The 25,139-nt window shown below is 48.3% G+C and overlaps 1 protein-coding gene across 1 annotated transcript in view; it reads left to right on the forward strand.

Annotated features, from left to right (window-relative positions):
• Positions 1-25,139, forward strand: part of PFKFB1 (6-phosphofructo-2-kinase/fructose-2,6-biphosphatase 1) — a 125,619-nt gene that overhangs the window by 65,660 nt on the left and 34,820 nt on the right. The window contains exons 8-11 of the mRNA XM_063938493.1: positions 20,665-20,944; positions 21,230-21,376; positions 22,006-22,110; positions 23,712-23,841. Of these exons, the coding sequence (XP_063794563.1) occupies positions 20,665-20,944; positions 21,230-21,376; positions 22,006-22,110; positions 23,712-23,841 (662 nt within the window). The remainder of the gene's footprint in view (positions 1-20,664; positions 20,945-21,229; positions 21,377-22,005; positions 22,111-23,711; positions 23,842-25,139) is intronic.

Consider the following 25,139-nt stretch of genomic DNA (forward strand, 5'->3'; position numbering starts at 1 on the left):
AGCGTTTAGTAAGAGGGAAGAGGTGCGGTTGGAATCTTTGTGCCGGCAGTTGGAGTCTCAATACCTTATTACCCATCTGCGATCTGATGAGCTGTTGTGGAAGAGCGCGCAGAGCGAGTGGTCGGATTGTTTATTTGAGAAATCCAGGCGTAGACTCCTTTTTGCAGGACATGAGCAGTATTTTCGGGCGGAGATGAATGGCAGCTACTTGGCTTTTTTGGCCCGGTCCGATTCCCCTAGAACTGTAATTCAGTGTGTGAAGAACTCTGCTGGCCAATTGTGTTACTCTGGATCAATGGTGGCGGAGACGTTCCGTAGTTATTACTCCTCGCTCTATGCCTCCCGAGCCAGTTACTCTGACGATCAGCTTCGGGATTTTTTGGCCCAGTTGACCTTGCCATGCTTGTCCCGGGAGGACTCGGAGGCTTTGGATGCACCTATCACGTTGGAAGAAGTGGAGGCTGCGATCCTGTCTCTCCCGGCGTCTAAGGCACCGGGATCCGATGGGCTTCCGGGGGAAGTCTATAAAAAATACAGTACGTTTTTTGCCCCCTATCTCCTACAATTATTTGACTTACTCTTAGAGGGTAAGGCTCTCCCGCGCTCTATGGCCGAGGCCAATATAATTGTCCTGTTGAAACCAGGGAAGGACCCCCTACTCCCCGAGTCTTATCGACCCATTTCCCTCCTCAATACTGATGTCAAGATACTGGCAAAAATCTTGGCATCTCGATTGAATTTGGTAATTGCAACAATAATTCACCCGGACCAGACTGGCTTTATGCCAGGTAAGTCCACGGCCCAAAATTTGCGTAGACTGTTCTGTCATCTCCAGAGGGGTGATGTGGTGGGGTCGGACGCGGTGGTGGTGTCCCTTGATGCGGCCAAAGCGTTCGACTCCGTAGAATGGAGGTACCTGTGGGGGGTGCTGGAGAAATTTGCTTTTGGCCCTCGATTTATTAGCTTTATCCAGTTGTTGTATTCCTTGCCTGTGGCTCGGGTGACGGCTAATGGTTTCACGTCTGAGCTTTTTGCGTTGGAGAGGGGCACTCGACAGGGTTGCCCCCTATCTCCTGCACTGTTTGCAATCGCCGTGGAGCCGTTGGCCGGCCTGCTGCGCCGTAATGGTAGGGTCAGGGGCGTTGAGATTGGGGGTCATGTGGATGTGGTAGCGCTATACGCGGATGACATGCTTCTTTTTTTGCAAGACTCTGATGACTCCCTACAAGCAGTGTTACAGGTAGTGGAAAATTTTGGTATCTTTTCCGGTCTACTAATTAACTGGGACAAATCCCACATTTTCCCCATCTCTGGCCTTCTCCCGGAAAATACACAGGGGGCGTATCCTTTGCAATGGACATTGCGGTTCAAGTATTTAGGCATCTGGATTACTCCTATGGCGCGTAGCTATGTGGCCCAAAATATTGACCCCATTCTAGCGACATTTAAAGAGAAGGCTCATAGCTGGAAAAAACTACCGTTATCTGTCCTGGGTCGGGTTAATCTATTTAAAATGGTGATGCAGCCAAAATTCCTTTATGCTCTACACAATTCTCCGGTATACCTCCCCAAGAAGATCTTTACTGTTATAGAGGGCGTTCTGTCCTCATTTATATGGGGTGGCAGGCCAGCGAGAGTCTCTATCAGGACATTATGCAGATCTCAGATGTCCGGCGGGGCAAGTCTCCCTGATCTCAGACTATACTATGTAGCGGCTCAGCTGTCTCATCTGAGTGAATGGATCGGGGATTCTCTAGGTACTACGGTGAGGGGGTTTCTGGCTGAGCGGGCGGAGTGCTCTCCTACTTTCTCTCTTTCTCCTCTTCAGCTTCTCCTCTCTGGTCTCTCAGCGCCTGGCTTGCCTCCCCTGTTGCGTCAAGCCTTGCTCATCTGGCGCTATGCACACACTTTATATGATTGGGAGGGACATGATGCCGGTACTCCATTGTGGTTCAATAGTGCATACCCTGAGCTATATGAGATGTCGCTAGATAATATATGGATTGCTAGGGGTGTCGTGGCGCTGGGTCAGCTGTACCACGATGGAGTGCTGAAGTCATTTCAGCAACTGAAGATCGAATTTGATGTACCTAATACTGCTCTGTTCCGGTATTTTCGGCTTAGACATGCTGTACAAACTCAATTCCCTCATGGCCCACCACTGATTGTTGACTCACCTGTTAGGACGATGCTTACTTCTCTGAGTCAGAGGGGGAGGGTGTCTACCATATATGCTGCTTTAAATAATAGAAGCTACCCCGATCTATTAAATAATCTCCGTATTAAATGGGAGACTGATTTGGGGCGCTTGTCCCATGAGCAGTGGCTCCAGATTATGAGCTCCCTTAGATACGCTACGCCGTGTATAAGATATAAGCAGGTTTTTTTCTTTATTTTACACAGGGCCTATCGTACTCCAGTTACTATGCAGAGGGCTGGTCTTAGGGAAGATTCTAACTGCCCCAGGTGTCGGGTAGCCGATGCCGGATTTTGGCACTTACTGTGGGATTGCCCTGAGATTTCCCTTTTTTGGCGTAAAGTGTGGAGTGATGTGATCATGACAGCACCGTCCCTCCCTACATTAGATCCTGGTATATGCTTGTTTGGGTTAGATCTTGAGGAAACACACTCTGTCTTACTGTATAAATATGTCCTGTGTCTCACTACGCTGGCAAAAGTTGTTATTGCTAGGGTCTGGTTCTCGGCAGATGTGCCTAGGGTGGAGCACTGGAGGGCGTTGGTGAACGAGGTAATTTGTCATGAGAGGCATATGTATAAAATACGGGGTTCCACCTCTCGATTTACGGAGATGTGGGATCGCTGGAGTAGCACATGGCTGGGCGGGCAGGTATTGAGCACTTGAGCGACATTCGTAATAATATTGATATTCTATGTCGTGTACACATATGCGAAAAGAATTAACACGCACACCGAACTGTGATCTGAAAATACCTGTTTATTGATGGCAATTGTTATAGTTTATTTCAATGTTGTTGTTTTGTCTTGTTGTGTCAATGTGTTACAAAACTCAATAAAAAATTACTTGATTCAAAAAAAAGAAACAGGGTGTCGCTGCTGTGGTGGCTGCAGAGGGCTCATCTACTAGTGGGCCGCAGATTCGGAATACAGGACTGGGTCCTGGTGACCACGGATGCCAGCCTTCGGGGCTGGGGTGCAGTCACACAGGGAAGAAATTTCCAAGGAGATTTCGCTTCACATAAATATTCTGCAGCTAAGGGCCATTTACAATGCCCTAAGACAAGCAAGGCCCCTGCTTCAGAACCAGCCGGTACTGATCCAATCAGACGACATCACGGCGGTCGCCCATGTACACAGACAGGGCGGCACAAGAAGCAGGATGGCGATGGCAGAAGCCACAAGGATTCTCCGATGGGCGACCTACACCCAGGAGAATGGGGACTTCATCCAGAAGTTTTCCAAATGCGGGTAAACCGTTGGGAATGACCACGGGTGGACATGATGGCGTCCCGCCTCAACAAGAAGTTGAAAAGATATTGCGCCAGGTCAAGGGACCCTCAGGCGATCGCTGGGGACGCTCTAGTGACACCGTGGGTGTACCAGTCGGTTTATGTGTCTCCTCCTCTACCTCTCATACCCAAGGTACTGAGAATAATAAGAAGGCAAGGAGTGAAAACCATACTCGGGGTTCCGGATTGGTCATGAAGAGCTTGGTACCCGGAACTTCAAGAGATGCTGGCAGAGGACCCTTGGCCTCTGCCGCTCAGACAAGACCTGCTGCAGCAGGGACCCTGTCTGTTTCAAGACTTACCGCGGCTGCGTTTGACGGCATGGCGGTAGAACACCGGATCCTAAAGGAAAAGGGTATTCCGAAGGAAGTCATCCCTACCCTGATCATAGCCAGGAAGGATGTCACCGCAAGACATTATCGCCGCGTTTGGCGAAAATTTGTTGCTTGGTGGGAGGCTATGAAGGCCCCGACGGAGGAATTTCAACTATGTCGATTCCTGCACTTCCTGCAAGCAGGGGTGACGTTTGGGCCTCAAATTGGGGTCCATCAAGGTCCAGATTTCGGCTCTGTCGATTTTCTTCCAGAAAAAACTGGCTTCACTGCCTGAAGTTCAGACTTTGGTTAAAGGAGTACTACATATTCAGCCTCCTTTTGTGCCTCCTGTGGCACTTTTTGGATCTCAACGTGGTGTTGGGTTTCCTAATGTCGCATTGGTTGAGCCACTTAAAACCATGGAGCTAAAGTATCTCGCGTGGAAAGTGGTCATGCTGTTGGCCTTGGCCTTGGCCAGGCGTGTGTCAGAATTGGCGGCTTTGTCATGTAAAAGGCCTTATCTGATTTTCTGTATGGATAGGGCAGAGTTGAGGACTCGTCCTCAGTTTCTCCCGAAGGTGGTCTCAGGTTTTCACTTGAACCAACCTATTGTGCTGCCTGCGGCTACTGGGGACTTGGAGGATTCCAAGTTGCTGGACGTAGTCAGAGCCCTGTAAATTTTATTTTTCCAGGACGGCTGGAGTCAGGAAAACTGACTCGCTGTTTATCCTGATGGCACCCAACAAGCTGGGTGCTCCTGCTTCTAGGCAGTCTATTGCGCGCTGGTTTTGTAGCACTATTCAGCTGGCGCATTCTGCGGTAGGATTACCGCAGCCTAAATCAATAAAAGCCCATTTCACAAGGACGGTGAGCTCATCTTGGGCGGCTGCCCGAGGGGTCTCGGCTTTACAACTTTGCCGAGCAGCTACTTGGTCAGGGGCAAACACGTTTGCAAAATTCTACGAATTGATACCCTGGCTGAGGAGGACCTGGAGTTCTCTCATTCGGTGCTGCAGAGTCATCCGCACTCTCCCGCCCGTTTGGGAGCTTTGGTATAATCCCCATGGTGGATGCTGGGCGCCCATCCCAAGTGCGGATTGTCTGCAATACTTGTACATAGTTATTGTTAACTAATCGGGTTCTTGTTGTGAGCCATCTATTCAGAGGCTCCTCTGTTATCATGCTGTTAACTGGGTTTCATATCACAAGTTGTACGGTGTGATTGGTGTGGCTGGTATGAGTCTTACCCGGGATTCAAAATCCTTCCTTATTGTGTACGCTCGTCCGGGCACAGTATCCTAACTGAGGCTTGGAGGAGGGTCATAGGGGGAGGAGCCAGTGCACACCAGATAGTCCTAAAGCTTTCTTTAGATGTGCCCAGTCTCCTGCGGAGCCGCTATTCCCCATGGTCCTTACGGAGTTCCCAGCATCCACTACGGACTACGAGAAATAGAATTATCGGTAAGTAAATTCTTATTTTTCTTCCTCACCAGGCGTTCCTGAGATTTGCGGTACAGGACTGTCATTACCAATTTCAGATGTTGCCGTTTGTGCTTTCCATGGCCCCGAGAATTTTCACCAAGGTAATGGCGGAAATGATGGTGCTCCTGCGCAAGCAGGGTGTCACAATTATCCCATACTTGGACGATCTCCTCATAAAGGCGAGATCTCGAGAGAAGTTACTGGACAGCATGTCACTGTCAGTGAGGACGTTGCAACAGCACAGCTGGATTCTCAATATTCCGAAGTCCCAGCTGGTTCCTACAACGTGTCTGACCTTTTTGGGCCTGATTCTGGACACAGAACAGAAAAAGGTTTTTCATCCGATGGAAAAGGCTCAGGAGCTCATAGCTCTGGTCAGGAACCTATTAAAGCCAAAAAAGGTTTCAGTGCTTCACTGCACCCGTGTCCTGGGGAAGATGGTGGCATCGTACGAGGCCATCCCCTTCGGCAGGTTTCATGCGAGGACTTTTCAGTGGGTCCTACTGGACAAATGATCCGGGTCCCATTTACAAATGCATCAAAGGATCACCCTGTCTCCCAGAGCCAGGATATCTCTCCTGTGGTGGCTGCACAGTGCTCACCTCCTGGAAGGCCGCAGGTTCGGCATTCAGGACTGGATCCTGGTGACCACGGACGCGAGCCTCCGAGGTTGGGGAGCAGTCACACAGGGAAGAAATTTCCAAGGTCTTTGGTCAAGTCAAGAGACTTGTCTTCACATCAACATCCTGGAACTAAGGGCCATATACAACGCCCTACGTCAAGTGGAGATCTTACTTCGCAGTCGACCAGTTCTGATCCAGTCAGACAACATCACCGCAGTAGCTCATGTAAACCGCCAAGGCGGCACAAGGAGCAGAGTGGCAATGGCGGAAGCCACCAGAATTCTTCGCTGGGCGGAGAATCATGTAAGCGCTCTGTCAGCAGTGTTCATTCCGAGAGTGGACAACTGGGAAGAAGACTTCCTCAGCAGACACGATCTGCATCCGGGAGAGTGGGGACTTCATCAGGAAGTCTTTGCGCACAGTGCAAGTCGGTGGGGACTACCCCAAATAGACATGATGGCATCCCGTCTCAACAAAAAGCTACAAAGGTATAGCGCCAGGTCAAGAGACCCTCAGGCGGTAGCTATGGACGCCCTAGTGACACCGTGGGTGTTCCAGTCGGTATATGTGTTTCCTCCTCTTCCTCTCATACCCAAGGTGTTGAGGATAATAAGAAAAAGAGGAGTGAGAACAATTCTCATTGTTCCAGATTGGCCACGAAGGACCTGGTATCCGGATCTGCAAGAAATGCTCACAGAAGATCCGTGGCCTCTTCCTCTAAGGCAGGACCTGTTACAACAAGGTCCCTGTCTGTTCCAAGACTTACCGCGGCTGCGTTTGACGGCATGGCGGTTGTACGCCGGATGCTAGCGGAAAAAGGTATTCCGGATGAGGTCATTCCTACGCTAATAAAGGCTAGGAAGGACGTGACGTCTAAACATTATCACCGAATATGGCGAAAATATGTTTCTTGGTGTGAGGCCAGGAATGCTCCTACGGAAGAATTCCATCTAGGCCGTTTTCTTCACTTCCTACAAACTGGAGTGAATTTGGGCCTAAAATTAGGCTCCATTAAAGTTCAGATTTCGGCCTTATCCATTTTCTTTCAAAAGGAATTGACCTCTTTACCTGAAGTACAGACTTTTGTGAAGGGAGTACTGCATATTCAGCCTCCTTTTGTACCTCCGGTGGCGCCTTGGGACCTTAACGTGTTGTTAAGTTTCCTTAAGTCACATTGGTTTGAACCACTTAAAACAGTGGAGTTGAAATATCTCACTTGGAAGGTGGTCATGTTGTTAGCCTTGGCTTCGGCTAGGCGAGTTTCGGAATTGGCGGCTTTATCACATAAAAGCCCCTATCTGGTTTTCCATATGGATAGAGCGGAGTTGCGGACCCATCCTCAATTCCTACCTAAGGTGGTCTCATCCTTTCATATGAACCAACCTTTTGTCGTGCCTGTGGCTACACGTGACTTGGAGGATTCAGAGTCCTTTGATGTGGTCAGGGCTTTGAAAATTTACGTGGCCAGAACGGCTAGGATCAGAAAAACAGAAGCGCTGTTTGTCCTGTATGCAGCCAACAAGGTTGGCGGCCCTGCTTCAAAGCAGACTATTGCTCGCTGGATCTGTAACACGATTCAGCTGGCGCATTCTACGGCAGGATTGCCGTTACCGAAATCGGTTAAGGCCCATTCCACTAGGAAGGTGCGCTCGTCTTGGGCGGCTGCCCGAGGGGTCTCGGCACTACAGCTGTGCCGAGCTGCTACTTGGTCGGGGTCAAACACTTTTGCAAAGTTCTATAAGTTTGATACCTTGGCTGAGGAGGACCTCCTGTTTGCTCAATCGGTGCTGCAGAGTCATCCGCACTCTCCCGGATAGAGAAGAAAGAGTAGGTACTGGCGCCGGCTGAGATCGAATGCGAGATAAATTACTAATTGAGTTAAGTTAAAAATTAATATATTTAATAAACATTCATCAAATGGAGGATATCTCACCCTTCAATAAATAATAAGTAAAACACAAGCAATTGCTGTACAATAAAGAAGCGCTTTGAGTCCAAGTCAAACGAGGAACTTATGTCGGAATTTTATCCTAGTTTCGCTGGTCTAATGGGTACCAGCTTCCTCAGGAGCATGCTCCTGAGGAAGCTGGCACCCATTAGACCAGCGAAACGCGTTGAGCTCCAGCCTGTAGGACCACCAATACCAGGACCCTCATCCACCTCCTGGCAACTTTGGACCTATCAGCTTCCACTAGGATAAAATTCCGACACAAGTTCCTCGTTTGACTTGGACTCATCCCCTTTTTGCTATCTGGTTCTCAACTGCAAAAGAGACCTAGGGGATCCATCTGGAATCCAGTCTGGTAAAATCATCCTATACCTAATTGAACTTGTGGGCAAATGTGGAATAGTGTCCTAGCCAGGAATTGTGGACATTACTTATAAATATTACTTATACAGTGGGATCCTACAAAGCGCTTTTTTATTGTACAGCAATTGCTTGTGTTTTACTTATTATTTATTGAAGGGTAAGATATCCTCCATTTGATGAATGTTTATTAAATATATTAATTTTTAACTTTACTAATTGAGTTATTTATCTCGCATTCGATCTCAGCCGGCGCCAGTACCTACTCTTTCTTCTCTATCCGTATTATTAGGGAACTGACCTTCCCTGTACAGGCTGCCGCTGACAGCGCACTTCATTTGTGTTTTTTCTTTTTTTCATCCGCACTCTCCCGCCCGTTTGGGAGCTTTGGTATAATCCCCATGGTCCTTACGGAGTCCCAGCATCCTCTAGGACGTTAGAGAAAATAAGATTTTACACTTACCGGTAAATCTATTTGTCGTAGTCCGTAGAGGATGCTGGGTGCCCGTCCCAAGTGCGGACTTCTTCTGCAAGACTTGTATATAGTTATTGCTTACATAAGGGTTATATTATAGTTCATCGGTTTGGACCGAGACTATGTTGTTTGTTCATACTGTTAACTGGGTAGTTTATCACAAGTTATACGGTGTGATTGGTGTGGCTGGTATGAATCTTGCCCTTGGATTAACAAAAATCCTTTCCTCGTACTGTCCATCTCCTCTGGGCACAGTTTCTCTGACTGAGGTCTGGAGGAGGGGCATAGAGGGAGGAGCCAGTGCACACCCAGAGTCTAAAGTCTTTCTTAAAGTGCCCATGTCTCCTGCGGAGCCTGTCTATTCCCCATGGTCCTTACGGAGTCCCAGCATCCTCTACGGACTACGAGAAATAGATTTACCGGTAAGTGTAAAATCTTATTTTCTTTAATTACTTTTTAATATTTTTGTCACTTTGCAGACTGAAACCTAAAACTGTCCTATAGCTGTAATGTATACCGTAGATAATGCACAATATTTGTTACTTTAGAGATCCGTGATAGGGAAATCTGCATGAAAATGGAATTCTTCACACATTTTATATTACAGCATTCCACCATGAACACATAGGGGGGTTATTCAGACCTAATCGCACGCTAGATTTTTTTTCGCTGTGCTGCGATCAGGTCAAAACTGCGTGTGCACCGCTATGCGCAGGTGCGACATACGGCTACAAAGCGGATCGTTGCTGGGCGATGGGTTTTACGAAGACTACATTTGCACAGCCGATCGCAAGGAGATTGACAGGAAGAGGACTTTTGTGGGTGTCCACTAACCATTTTCTGGGTGTGTTTGGAAAAACGCAGGCGTGTCCAAGCGTTTGCAGGGCAGGTGTATGACGTCAATTCCGGGACCGGACAGGCTGAAGTGATCGCAGCGGCTGAGTAAGTTCTGGGCTACTCAGAAACTGCACAAAACTTTTTTTGTACCACTCGGCTACACTTGCAAAGCAAAAATACACTCCCCTATAGGCGGCAACTATCTGATCGCAGCGCTGCAAAAAAATAGCTAGCGAGCGATCGGGTCTGAATGACCCCCATTGTTTGCAATCGTAACATGAAATGTTTAGTGTTAGCAATCTGCACTTTTGCACAATTTGAAACCTAAAATAGCTAACAAAATGTTAACTTAGGCACCTAGATAAGGAGAAGTATACTGTGTATGTAAATTCCATCTTATTAAACCCCTTTCACACCGCAGCTTATACCCGGTATTTTGCCGTTTTAACTGGCTTCCTAAACGGGTCAAGCTGCGATGTGAAAGGGTCCCCTTCAATTTACCGTTTTCAAAATACCGGTATTTTGAAACGGTAAAAAAGAAGGGTCCTACCCGTTTCAGTCCCATTTCACTGTGCAGTGTGAAAGGGTCTGAAACGGTATTTGCAAGCCCCAGCAGGTCATAGGCTGTCTCCATGTGTGATGTCAGCAGCCACAACCAGGAAACAGCTTGGAAAACACAGGAGACACATGTGAGAGTGGCTTTATAAACGTTTAAACGGGAAAAACACGGAAAAAAATGGCGTGGGGTCCCCCCTCCAAAGCATAACCAGCCTCTGGCTCTTCGAGCTGGTCCTGGTTCTAAAAATGCGGGGGAAAAATTGACAGGGGATCCCCCGTATTTTTAAAACCAGCACCGGGCTCTGCGCCTGGTGCTGGTGCAAAAAATACGGGGGACAATAAGCGTAGGGGTCCCCCGTATTTTTTACACCAGCATCGGGCTCCACTAGCTGGACAGATAATGCCACAGCCGGGGGTCACTTTTATACAGTGCCCTGCGGCCGTGGCATTAAATATCCAACTAGTCACCCCTGGCCGGGGTACCCTGGAGGAGTGGGGACCCCTTCAATCAAGGGGTCCCCCCCCCAGCCACCCAAGGGCCAGGGGTGAAGCCCGAGGCTGTCCCCCCCATCCATTGGCTGCGCATGGGAGGCTGATAGCCTTGAGTAAAATGACAGAATATTGTTTTTTCCAATAGTACTACAAGTCCCAGCAAGCCTCCCCCGCAAGCTGGTACTTGGAGAACCACAAGTACCAGCATGCGGGAGAAAACCGGGCCCGCTGGTACCTGTAGTACTACTGAAAAAAAAATACCCAAATAAAAACAGGAGATACACACCGTGACAAGTACAACTTTATTACACACTGCCGACACACATACATACTTACCTATGTTGACACGCCGACTGCCACAGTCTCCGACGATCCGAGGGTACCTGTGAAAAAAATTATACTCACCTGCCAGTGTCCAGAGATAAATCCACGTCCAGAGATAATCCTCGTACTTGGCAAAAAAAAAAACACGAACACCCGTACCAACGGACTGAAAGGGGTCCCATGTTGACATATGAGACCCCTTTCCCCGAATGCCGGGACATCACGTGACTCCTGTCCCTTCCTGAGGTCCCTTCAGCCAATCAGGAAGCGCTACTCCGTGGCGCTCACCTGATTGGCTGTGTGCGTCTAAGCTCAGACAGCGCATCGCACAGCTGCCTCCATTACTTTCAATGGTGGGAACTTTGCTGTCAGTGGTGGGGTTACCCGCGGTCAGCCGCTGACCGGCGGGTGACCCCACCGCTAACCGCAAGGTTCCCACCATTGAATATAATGGAGGGAGCTGTGCGATGCGCTGACAGCTCAGATGCGCACAGAGCCAATCAGCAGAGTGCAAGGACGTTGCGCTCGCTGATTGGCTTACGAGACCTTTCAGTGACAGCAGTCACGGGTGGGGGGGTCTCTCTGCATTCGGGGAAAGGGGTCCCATGTGAAAGGGGGAGGCTTGCTGGGACTTGTAGTACTATTGGAAAAAACAATATTCTGTCATTTTACTCAAGGCTATCAGCCTCCCATCCGCAGCCAATGGATGGGGGGGACAGCCTCTGGCTTCACCCCTGGCCCTTGGGTGGCTGGGGGGGGGACCCCTTGATTGAAGGGGTCCCCACTCCCCCAGGGTACCCCGGCCAGGGGTGACTAGTTGGATATTTAATGCCACGGCCGCAGGGCACTGTATAAAAGTGACCCCCCCGGCTGTGGCATTATCTGTCCAGCTAGTGGAGCCCGATGCTGGTGTAAAAAATACGGGGGACCCCTACTCTTTTTGTCCCGCGTATTTTTCTCTGACGTCCTAGTGGATGCTGGGACTCCGTAAGGACCATGGGGAATAGCGGCTCCGCAGGAGACAGGGCACAAAATAAAAGCTTAAGGATCAGGTGGTGTGCACTGGCTCCTCCCCCTATGACCCTCCTCCAAGCCTCAGTTAGATTTTTGTGCCCGGCCGAGAAGGGTGCAATCTAGGTGGCTCTCCTGAGCTGCTTAGAATAAAAGTTTAGTTTAGGTTTTTTTATTTTCAGTGAGTCCTGCTGGCAACAGGCTCACTGCATCGTGGGACTAAGGGGAGAAGAAAAGGACTCACCTGAGTGCAGAGTGGATCGGGTTTCTTAGGCTACTGGACATTAGCTCCAGAGGGACGATCACAGGTTCAGCCTGGATGGGTCACCGGAGCCGCGCCGCCGTCCCCCTTACAGAGCCAGAAGAGACGAAGAGGTCCGGTGAAATCGGCGGCAGAAGACATCCTGTCTTCAGACTAAGGTAGCGCACAGCACCGCAGCTGTGCGCCATTGCTCTCAGCACACTTCACACTCCGGTCACTGAGGGTGCAGGGCGCTGGGGGGGAGCGCCCTGAGACGCAATATAACAGTATATACCTTAGGTGGCAAAAAGAATACATCACATATAGCTCCTGGGCTATATGGATGTATTTTAACCCCTGCCATTTTTACACAAAAAAGCGGGAGATAAGGACGTCGTGAAGGGGCGGAGCCTATCTCCTCAGCACACAAGCGCCATTTTCCCTCACAGCTCCGCTGGAAGGACGGCTCCCTGACTCCCCTGCAGTCCTGCTTCAGAATCAGGGTAAAAAAGAGAAGGGGGGGCATTTTTGGCAGCAAATAACGATAATAACAGCAGCTATAAGGGAATAACACTTATATAAGGTTATCCCTGTATATATATATAGCGCTGGGTGTGTGCTGGCAGACTCTCCCTCTGTCTCTCCAAAGGGCTAAGTGGGGTCCTGTCCTCTATCAGAGCATTCCCGGTGTGTGTGCTGTGTGTCGGTACGCGTGTGTCGACATGTATGAGGAGGAAAATGATGTGGAGGCGGAGCAGTTGCCTGTGTTGGTGATGTCACCCCCTAGGGAGTCGACACCTGACTGGATGATTGTATTTAAACAATTAAGTGATAATGTCAGCAATTTGCAAAAAACTGTTGACGACATGAGACAGCCGGCAAATCAATTAGTGCCTGTCCAGGCGTCTCAGACACCGTCAGGGGCGCTAAAACGCCCGTTACCTCAGTGGGTCGACACAGACCCTGACACAGATACTGAGTCTAGTGTCAACGGTGACGAGACAAACGTAATGTCCAGTAGGGCCACACGTTACATGATCACGGCAATGAAAGAGGCATTGAACCTTTCTGACACTACAAGTACCACAAAGAAGGGTATTATGTGGGGTGTGAAAAAACTACCAATAGTTTTTCCTGAGTCAGAGGAAATAAATGAGGTGTGTGATAAAGCGTGGGTTTCCCCCGATAAAAAACAGCTAATTTCTAAAAAATTATTAGCATTATATCCCTTCCCGCCAGAGGTTAGGGTGCGTTGGGAAACACCTCCTAGGGTAGATAAGGCGCTCACACGTTTATCTAAACAAGTAGCGTTACCGTCTCCTGATACGGCCACCCTCAAAGAACCAGCTGATAGAAGGCTGAAAAATATCCTAAAAAGTATATACACACATACTGGTGTTATACTGCGACCAGCAATCGCCTCAGCCTGGATGTGCAGTGCTGGAGTCGCATGGTCGGATTCCCTGACTGAGAATATTGATACCCTGGATAGGGACAATATTTTGTTAACTATAGAACATTTAAAGGATGCATTACTATATATGCGTGATGCACAGAGGGATATTTGCACCCTGGCATCAAGAGTAAGTGCTATGTCCATCTCTGCCAGAAGAGCGTTATGGACGCGACAGTGGTCAGGGGATGCGGATTCCAAACGGCACATGGAAGTATTGCCGTATAAAGGGGAGGAGTTATTTGGGGCTGGTCTATCGGACCTGGTGGCCACGGCAACGGCTGGAAAATCCACCTTTTTACCCCAGGTCACTTCACATCAGCAGAAAAAGACACCGTCTTTTCAAACTCAGTCCTTTCGTTCCCATAAGTACAAGCGAGCAAAAGGCCACTCCTTTCTGCCCCGGGGCAGAGGAAGAGGAAAAAGACTGCACCATGCAGCCGCTTCCCAGGAGCAGAAGCCCTCCCCTGCTTCTGCCAAGTCTTCAGCATGATGCTGGGGCTTTACAAGCAGACTCAGATATGGTGGGGGCCCGTCTCAAGAATTTCTACGCGCAGTGGGCTCACTCGCAAGTGGATCCCTGGATTCTACAGGTAGTATCGCAGGGGTACAAACTGGAATTCGAGGCGTTTCCCCCTCGTCGGTTCCTGAAGTCTGCTTTACCAAAGTCTCCCTCCGACAGGGAGGCAGTTTTGGAAGCCATTCACAAGCTGTATTCCCAGCAGGTGATAATCAAGGTACCCCTCCTGCAACAAGGAAAGGGGTATTATTCCACGCTGTTTGTGGTACCGAAGCCGGACGGCTCGGTGAGACCAATTTTAAATCTGAAATCCTTGAACACTTACATAAAAAGGTTCAAATTCAAGATGGAGTCACTCAGAGCAGTGATAGCGAACCTGGAAGAAGGGGACTATATGGTGTCTCTGGACATCAAAGATGCTTATCTCCACGTCCCAATATACCCTTCTCACCAAGGGTACCTCAGGTTTGTAGTACAAAACTGTCATTATCAGTTTCAGACGCTGCCGTTTGGATTGTCCACGGCACCTCGGGTCTTTACCAAGGTAATGGCCGAAATGATGATTCTTCTACGAAGAAAAGGCATTTTAATTATCCCTTACTTGGACGATCTCCTGATAAGGGCAAGATCCAGGGAACAGTTAGAAGTCGGAGTAGCACTATCTCAAGTAGTGTTACGTCAGCACGGGTGGATTCTAAATATTCCAAAATCGCAGCTGATTCCAACGACACGTCTACTGTTCCTAGGAATGATTCTGGACACAGTCCAGAAGAAGGTGTTTCTCCCGGAGGAGAAGGCCAGGGAGTTATCCGAGCTAGTCAGGAACCTCCTAAAACCAGGCCAGGTCTCAGTGCATCAGTGCACGAGGGTCCTGGGAAAAATGGTGGCTTCTTACGAAGCGATTCCATTCGGAAGATTCCATGCAAGAACGTTTCAGTGGGATCTACTGGACAAATGGTCCGGATCGCATCTGCAGATGCATCAGCGGATAACCCTGTCGCCAAGGACAAGGGTGTCTCTCCTGTGGTGGCTGCAGAGTGCTCATCTACTAGAGGGCCGCAGATTTGGCATTCAGGATTGGATCCTGGTAACCACGGATGCCAGCCTGAGAGGCTGGGGAGCAGTCACACAGGGAAGGAATTTCCAGGGCTTGTGGTCAAGCATGGAAACATCTCTTCATATAAACATTCTGGAACTAAGGGCCATTTACAATGCCCTAAGTCAAACAAAACCTCTGCTTCAGGGTCAGGCGGTGTTGATCCAATCGGACAACATCACGTCAGTCGCCCACGTAAACAGACAGGGCGGCACGAGAAGCAGGAGGGCAATGGCAGAAGCTGCAAGGATTCTTCGCTGGGCGGAAAATCATGTGATAGCACTGTCAGCAGTGTTCATTCCGGGAGTGGACAACTGGGAAGCAGACTTCCTCAGCAGACACGACCTTCACCCGGGAGAGTGGGGACTTCACCCAGAAGTCTTCCACCTGATTGTAAACCGTTGGGAAAAACCAAAGGTGGACATGATGGCGTCACGTCTAAACAAAAAACTGGACAGATATTGCGCCAGGTCAAGGGACCCTCAGGCAATAGCAGTGGACGCTCTGGTAACGCCGTGGGTGTACCAGTCAGTGTATGTGTTCCCTCCTCTGCCTCTCATACCAAAAGTACTGAGAATCATAAGAAGGAGAGGAGTAAGAACTATACTCGTGGTTCCGGATTGGCCAAGAAGGACTTGGTACCCGGAACTTCAAGAGATGCTCACGGACGAACCGTGGCCTCTACCTCTAAGAAAGGACCTGCTACTGCAGGGGCCTTGTCTGTTCCAAGACTTACCGCGGCTGCGTTTGACGGCATGGCGGTTGAACGCCGGATCCTGAGGGAAAAAGGCATTCCAGAAGAAGTCATCCCTACTCTGGTCAAAGCCAGGAAGGACGTAACCGCAAAACATTATCACCGCATTTGGCGTAAATATGTTGCGTGGTGTGAGGCCAAGAAGGCCCCTACAGAGGAATTTCAACTGGGTCGTTTCCTTCATTTCCTGCAAACAGGACTGTCTATGGGCCTAAAATTAGGGTCCATTAAGGTTCAAATTTCGGCCCTGTCGATTTTCTTCCAGAAAGAACTGGCTTCAGTACCTGAAGTTCAGACATTTGTAAAAGGGGTGCTGCACATACAGCCTCCTTTTGTGCCTCCAGTGGCACCTTGGGATCTCAATGTGGTGTTGAGTTTTCTAAAGTCACATTGGTTTGAACCACTTTCCACTGTGGACTTAAAATATCTCACATGGAAGGTATCGATGCTGTTAGCCTTGGCTTCAGCCAGGCGTGTGTCAGAATTAGCGGCTTTATCATATAAAAGCCCTTACTTAATTTTTCATTCTGACAGGGCGGAATTGAGGACTCGTCCTCAATTTCTACCTAAGGTGGTTTCTGCATTTCACATGAACCAACCTATTGTGGTACCTGCGGCTACCAGGGACTTAGAGGACTCTAAGTTGCTTGACGTTGTCAGGGCCTTGAAAATATATGTTTCCAGGACGGCTGGAGTCAGAAAATCTGACTCGCTGTTTATCCTGTATGCACCCAACAAGCTGGGTGCTCCTGCTTCTAAGCAGACGATTGCTCGTTGGATTTGTAGTACAATTCAGCTTGCACATTCTGTGGCAGGATTGCCACAGCCAAAATCAGTAAAAGCCCATTCCACAAGGAAAGTGGGCTCATCTTGGGCGGCTGCCCGAGGGGTCTCGGCTTTACAACTTTGCCGAGCAGCTACTTGGTCAGGGGCAAACACGTTTGCTAAATTCTACAAATTTGATACCCTGGCTGAGGAGGACCTGGAGTTCTCTCATTCGGTGCTGCAGAGTCATCCGCACTCTCCCGCCCGTTTGGGAGCTTTGGTATAATCCCCATGGTCCTTACGGAGTCCCAGCATCCACTAGGACGTCAGAGAAAATAAGATTTTACTTACCGATAAATCTATTTCTCGTAGTCCGTAGTGGATGCTGGGCGCCCATCCCTAGTGCGGATTGTCTGCAATACTTGTATATAGTTATTGTTACAAAAATTCGGGTTATTATTGTTGTGAGCCATCTTTTCAGAGGCTCCTTTGCGTTTATCATACTGTTAACTGGGTTCAGATCACAAGTTGTACGGTGTGATTGGTGTGGCTGGTATGAGTCTTACCCGGGATTCAATATCCTTCCTTATTATGTACGCTCGTCCGGGCACAGTATCCTAACTGAGGCTTGGAGGAGGGTCATAGGGGGAGGAGCCAGTGCACACCACCTGATCCTTAAGCTTTTATTTTGTGCCCTGTCTCCTGCGGAGCCGCTATTCCCCATGGTCCTTACGGAGTCCCAGCATCCACTACGGACTACGAGAAATAGATTTATCGGTAAGTAAAATCTTATTTTTGCACCAGCACCAGGCGCAGAGCCCGGTGCTGGTTTTAAAAATACGGGGGATCCCCTGTCAATTTCCCCCCCCCCCCGCATTTTTAGAACCAGGACCAGCTCGAAGAGCCTGAGGCTGGTTATGCTTTGGAGGGGGGACCCCACGCCATTTTTTTTTTTTTTTTTTGAATTTTACCATTCCATCTAAAAAAAAAAAAATTTATTTTAAAAAATATATAAATAATACTTGTGCCTTCAAAAAAGACAAACCAAGTACCTAATCCCTTCTAATATAAATAGATATGCTTCAAGCTGCTGGGTTCCATCGTACGACTATCCAAATTATTAATAATGAATTAATTAATAATTATTAATAATGTGTGGGCCAGAAAAGTCCATTTATAATGACAACCACTGTTTTCTATGGGTGAAACGGGTTCAGTGTGAAAGGTACCAAAACGGTAATGAAATGGTAATTTACTGGTTACAACATGAGATGTGAAAGGGGTTTAACTGCTCAGACCCGTTTTAAGAACCGTTTCAAATACCATTTCAAAAGCAGGTTTTGCGATGTGAAAGCAGCATAAGTGTTACATTTGTCCATAGCTATTTATTTAATGTAAAAGCTCTTTGAAAACCTATCTATCTTTCATGGCAAAATCTGCGGGTGTGGATTAAAAGATTGACGCTGAATAGGTCAATAGGTCAACACCATATGGTCGACAAGAGTCAAAAAGTCGACATGTAAAAGGTAGTACAAAAGGTCGACATGGAAAAGGTTGACACAGGTGTGTGTTTTTTGTGTTTTCTTTGCATGTTCCATTTTGTATACTTAACCATATCTAAGCCAAATTAGTGGAAACGTGTACTCTGGCAGGCCTTCTTCGCTAGGCACAGGTTACTATTCCCAATCGTAGCCCACGTGGATGGTAAATGATGAAAAATATGAAACCAAAAACTTGTCAAACGCCTGATTGTCATGTCAACTTTTTGTACCTGTCAGCCTATAGCACTGTCTACCTTTCATCTGTTGACCTTCTTTTACCTGTCAATCTATCATCTGTCACCGCAGTTCCGCCACATTGTGGGGTCTATTTGAAGCAGAGATCAGCTATTTGGTGGTTTTGCCGGAGATGGGCCTTATCTCTGCTTCTCACAATTAACCTATTTTTGGTAATGGAGAAATTGGTCATTTTCTCCTGCGGTAACTTATGGTGCCCATACACTTGTGAGATAATCGGTGCTAACCTTTGATTTCGACTGGATTTGTGAGAGAAATCGAAGGATTGTATTCACATTTTAGGTACCTTGTGACGCAATGCGCGGGCACGCCGGTCGAATCTCACGTCTCAAGATATTATGTGCTGCACTTAATATTTATCGAATCGCACTGTTATCTTATGTGTTTTTTAAAACACATGCAGTATATCGCACTGCGATGGGCACCCACCGGGAGCGGCCTCAGGCCACTCCCACTCAGCGGTGACGTGCCCATCACGTGATTACCATGCGATCTATCTACCTGAACTGCCGGTGCGATGTCGCGTCGTGGGGCATCGCACAAGTGTATGAGCACCATTACTCACCGCCATGCCAACCGAGCAATAAGAGGATGACATCCTGAGTCAATGTAACAAGCGGTAGGAGCATGTTTTCTTTCTCTGCTTGCTAATGCCATCTCAGGATGGCGTTGGCTACAGCAGGCAATGGGGACTAGCGATATCGGAGAGGCTTCACTAGATCCAATTGCTAAGTGTTAGGTTATCGGTGACGAGGGAAAAATCCCTCCCTGAGGGTAAAGCCTCGGCTTGGTGCATTACAGCCATAGAACATTATGAATGATTGTAAATGCAGGGTCTTGGTAATTAGACCCCTGAAAGTAAAGCTGCCACCCCCGAAGTGTTAGCCATAGCCGCCACCCCAAGAGGGTTAGGATGGGGGAGGGTAGAATACTTACCCCGTACGGTGTCGGGACTGTCTGTGTTGGGATGCCGATGTCGGTCATGTGACCACTGGCATCCCGACCGCCGGATAACATACCCAAGCTGTACGAAGGCGCAACATCGGATCATTTGCAAGATCACTGGCCATTTGGCCAATCGTTTTCCACAATTTTTTAAGGGGTCGATCTTGTTTCCTGCGTAGGGTGCGATGTGCCGTTGCAACGGCGTTTAAACGGCAGCCGATCATGCAACCTTCGCGGGCTGAATTTGCACCAAAGTGCTCGGAGTCCTATGGGGCAGCGAGCGCCCATAAAGTGTGGCTGCTGATTCGCACCCGCGATATCATCACGGGTAATAGGATCGACCCCTTAGATTTGAAGATTGTACTTTTTCCTTTGTGATCACCGAGCATTTCCTGGACTTTTGTAGTTGTCCTTCCTCCTGGTTTCCGATTAGACGCTCATTGCTCAGTATCCAGTCTTGTACTGAAGCCCATTCGCTAACACACATACCAGTTTCTGTGAATCACTTTGCTTCAATGTGTTGTTGTTAAATATCAATTGACATTCTATTCCCTGGGAGAAACCAGTGAAGCTGGGTATGTGTGAGTGCATCGAAGGTTCAGTAGAGGAGGGGGCCCATGTGCTGTCCCTGTCCCGGCCCCCCTCTCTCCGGCGCAGTTGTCGGGTAGACTCTGGCACTGTGCGAGAGTATATGGAGTAAGACCAGGTCTCCGAAAACAAGGCGTCTTTGCCACGTTCCCGGTGTTCTTTCTACTGCGCTTACGCCCATCTTTTAGAATATATTGGCTGCACCATTTTCCTGGTGATTTCTGCAGTGCCGGAGCTGTAAGTACAATGCATGGGTGCAGCGAGGGCCCCCCTTGTGTGCACCACACTTCCCCTGCACACATTATAGATACACCTATGTTAATGTTGAATGAATTGCACCACAGTGTCTACAGTGAAGCCATCACCGGATACCAAAGAATCTACATCGAAATCCATGACTGTAAAAATCAGCTCTGCCTATAATAAGAGGCACATTGCGAATCATTGTGTGTTCACTTATGGTTTAATTAGATCCCCCACGCCCCCCAAAATTAATCTGGAGAGTAGTGTGAATACGATTTCCTTAAGAGATATTTAATAAGCAATCTTCCAATAATCCGCTGCTATTAATAAATGATTATTTTGGCACATTAGATGGAAGACGGGCGCAGGGTATACCTACACTATGACCTTTTTTTTTTTTTTTTTTTCTTTCTCCATCCCCAGCTCTCTGTCTTATATTAAGATATTTAATGTCGGGAACCGCTATCTGGTGAACAGAGTGCAGGATCACATCCAGAGCCGCACCGTTTACTACCTGATGAATATCCACGTAACGCCCCGTTCCATCTACCTATCCCGGCACGGAGAGAGCGAGCTTAACGTCATGGGCAGGATCGGAGGTGACTCTGGGCTGTCACTGCGGGGCAAGCAGGTAGGAGACGCCTGTATACGTCTGGTGCCCCCCATGTCTGTGATGTTACACTGCAGAATCTGTGGTCTCTGTGCCGTACTTCTTGCACAGTCCTTGCGTATCCCTGAACGAGACATTAAGCTTTCCTGGCAATCTCCTAATAACCGCGGCCGATGGAATATTTTTAGCTGAGTATATTCTTTGTTTCTACTGCATTTGTTAACCAAAAGGAAGCGGTCACTCGAGTGTCCTTTTTCACTTCATTTGCTTTACTCTGTACTCCGTCTGCTTGCTTTAATCTTACAGTTCGCTCATGAGCTGGGTAGCTTCGTTAAGTCCCAGCAGATTACAGACCTGAAGGTATGGACCAGTCACATGAAGCGAACCATCCAGACCGCAGAAGCGCTGCACGTCCCCTACGAGCAGTGGAAGGCCCTGAATGAGATAGATGCCGTGAGTAGCGGGCAAACTTTTTTTATGATGGTTCACTGTTAAGACTGAGGGAGAGTGATGCCAAAGCTTGGAGTGAGATAAAATACCAACCAGTTTGCTCCTAACGGTCCTTTTTCAAACACAGCCTGTAACATTGCAGTTTAGAGCTGATTGGCTGGTACTAAGGGGGACATTTACTAAGCGGTGATAAGAGCGGAGAAGTGAGCCAGTGGAGAAGTTGCCCATGGCAACCAATCGGCACTGAAGTAACATCTGTAATTTGCATACTATAAAATGATACAGAGCTGCTGATTGGTTGATGGGGCAACTTCTCCACTGGCTCACTTCTCCGCTCTTTTCACTGCTTAGTAAATGTCCCCCTTGTCTCTCTTCAAGCCTTGATATATCTACCCCTCAGTCTGCTGGAGATCTTTCAAACCTTCTAAAGAGTGGAGACGTTTCCTTAGCAACCAATCAGCTGCTAGCTATCATTTAGTAGGCTGTACTTTCTAAATGCTAGCAAGAAGCTGATGGGTTTCTGTGGGAAAACATTTCCTCATCAATGATGTCATCCCTTCTACATACAGCTTCCTTTTCTTTTAGTGCCACATAGTGAGTTGTGATAGACATTTCTGCACCGTTCCTTGCAGGGTGTGTGTGAGGAGATGACCTATGAAGAGATCCAGGATCATTACCCAGAGGAGTTTGCACTAAGAGACCAGGACAAATATCGCTACAGATACCCCAAGGGAGAGGTGAGCGGGGAATAAAGCCAGACTGCGCTCTGTAGACTGGAGTCACCAGTAGGGGCGCAGGAAGTTGTAGCCTGATCAAAGGAAAAGTGCTAGAAAGTCTGATTTAGTAAAGCGAAATCCTTTCCAGAAGGACACGTGGCAAATGCGAAGGGAACCTCTTCAGAAGTGTCATTCTGTATTTTTCCCCAGTCTAGCTATGGAGCGCTGTACACGTAATATGTAGTCATTAATGTTTGTTCATCTTGCAGTCTAAACTCAGTGGGGGAGATGTATCAAAATTTGGAGAGATAAAGCATCAATTATTTTTCATTGGATGGTACTTTATCATTCTCCAAGCTTCTGTAAATCTCCCCCATAGTCTGAACACAATTAGGCTACAAGTATGTTTTTGGATTATGGGAGGAAACCCAAGCAAACACAGGGTGGATGTGCAAACTCCACACAGATAATACTATATGGCCTTGCCTGGATTTGAACCTCCGCACCGTGAGGCAGCAATGCTATCCACAGTGCTATCCAATCTGCTAGTCTGTCATGTAGCAGCTATTATAAATGCCTCTGCAATAAACCACATACATTTAGAGGCAGGGACGGACTGGGGCTGTGAAGCCGCCCTGGAATGTTGATGAATGCCATGGCTGAGGTGGAAGCATGACACAAGTCGGGGGCCTGGCGGCGTGGCACGCTCCTATGTATGTGCAGCACACAGATGGATGGGCTGGAGTTAGAGCAGTGAGACGGAAGGCTGTGTTGCTCGGTGAGCCCAGCACTCTGTGTTACCGGCCCAACAGGCCATTGGCCCTTCTGGCATTTGCCAGCCTGGCCCTCTTCAGAGGTGTCCCTTGACTGTATATGAGGGCTGCCAACATCACTCCTATTTGTAAAGTCACATGGTGTCGGTGATGATGATAATAGCCACAACCGTATTATCCTTCTCTGCTAGAGCCAGTGCCTATATGAAATTTGCTTCGGTTGTAGTTTATTTCTTTATAGTGGTCTCTGTGTCACAGTCTTCCCCCAAACCTCCACACCCGTTCTCTTGGAAAAGCTTCCTATCCAAACCCCTGGCCTTTCATAGCTCCTGCCCAGTGTCTCCCCCTTCTGTCAGACTCCATTCCCTGTCACTCATGCTATAAACTACCTTCCTCAGCGATTTGCTGTGAATTATCATTGTTGGAATGTATAGGTTTTGTCTTGGGAAACCTCCGCTATGTGCCCTGGGATTTTGAAACGTGTGACTGTGGGTGAATTACACAGCGTGGTCCCATGGGTGGCTGGAGGTTAGAATTACAACATACAACCAGCGTACAGAGTATTACAGGCCGGGAACCATTGCAGCTACCTGGAGATCACTAGGAAAGACCTACACAGGAAAATACAGTTTTACAATGTAATGTGGTTACTATTCCCAATTGTAGTCCACCTGGATCATAAAGTATGAAAAGGGGGGGGGGAATTGTGAAAAGCTCATGTCATCCTTTTTCATGCGTCAATATTTTCCATGTCGACCACTAGTGGTCACCCTAATGTATGTCGACATAAGAACCGTATACCATAGCTTTTCTTGCTCACTTTACTTTTTTTTTTTACTCCCAATAAAGTCCTATGAGGACCTGGTACAGAGGCTGGAACCGGTAATCATGGAGCTGGAGCGGCAGGAGAATGTTTTGGTGATCTGTCATCAAGCCGTCATGCGCTGTCTGCTGGCCTACTTTCTGGACAAGAGTGCCGGTAACTGTACCCTACGAGCTCTATTGGAAATACAGTGTTATAGTGGTGTGCTCCATTTGTCTTCTGCCCAAGGGGCTCCTGGAAGGCTGTAAACCCAACACACACAGTGGATCCAACTAGAGGCAGTGTGCTACGTAAGGCCACCCATTTTGCTGAGGGTGCAAGAATATATTTCTGGAATGTAGCCGCAGTTCTGTCTGCATTAGGCATGGAAGAGCCTTGTGTGCATGTTAATATGACGGCAGTGGTGTCACTAAGCATTGCAACAGTAAAGTTCCACATTTGTAGCTGCACTGGGTCTGTATTCCAGGTGGCTTAGAGACCAGACAAGGAGAACTGACTATCCTTGACACTCCTTACTGACCTCTCTCTGCTTGGATGCTACAAGGAGCAGTCACTTTTGATTACTTTAATTTCCGGGATGCTGGGGCACATACCCCAAATCTGGTACAATCCCTGTAAACCTGGGACACATAGCAACCCTACACTAATCCTGACCCTAAAGTTGGGTACACGTTAGACTATGTGTACCCAGCTCAACATCGACTGGACCCGGCGGAGAGGCCTTCAGCATAGCCCTCACTAGCGATATCGCTAGTTTGAGCTGCATGCAGCTCCGATGGGCATTGTCGCTGACGACGCGCATAATCAGCAACATAGTGCGTACACACTGGACGATTTTAACGAAGTGTCGAACCGCTCCGTCTGAATTGGCCACATTGTTAAAAATTATCTGTGTACCCAGCTTAACACCTGTGAATCCCAACCCTTACTCCAAACGTCACCGTAACCCTTAACCGAAACTGATAAACCAACCCTAATGCCCAAACTCCTAAATCTACCCTAATCCTCTATCCCTAAAGGGCAGACTAGATGGGCAATATGGTTCATATCTGCGGCCCCTTTCTATGTATGACAAACATGGGTGGCTGTCAAATTAAAGTGGTAATGGAGACCAGATGTGGTGTGGGGGAAGCCTATAAGGCAAAGAAGAGAAGCCTATGTGACAATTGGTGAAACAGACCTACGGTGACCTAGCTCATATAATTTGCCACAAGCAGGGCCCTCACTACCCTGTGTTCCATGTCTACATCCCAACTGGCTGTGTATTTAGTCTATAGCAATGCATGATTGGTCTTTCTATCTAAAGGGCCCCATACACTAGAACAGGGGTGGGGAACCTCCGTCCCACTGGCCGTATAAGGCCCGCAAAGCCGTTTGTTCCGGGCTACCCGCTTGTGTCAGTGAGACACGCCGTCGCTCAGTCCGGCGGTGGCATCTCTCAGCTGTCAGGGCAG

Source organism: Pseudophryne corroboree, chromosome 8 (genome assembly GCF_028390025.1).
Source record: "Pseudophryne corroboree isolate aPseCor3 chromosome 8, aPseCor3.hap2, whole genome shotgun sequence".
NCBI lineage: Eukaryota > Metazoa > Chordata > Amphibia > Anura > Myobatrachidae > Pseudophryne > Pseudophryne corroboree.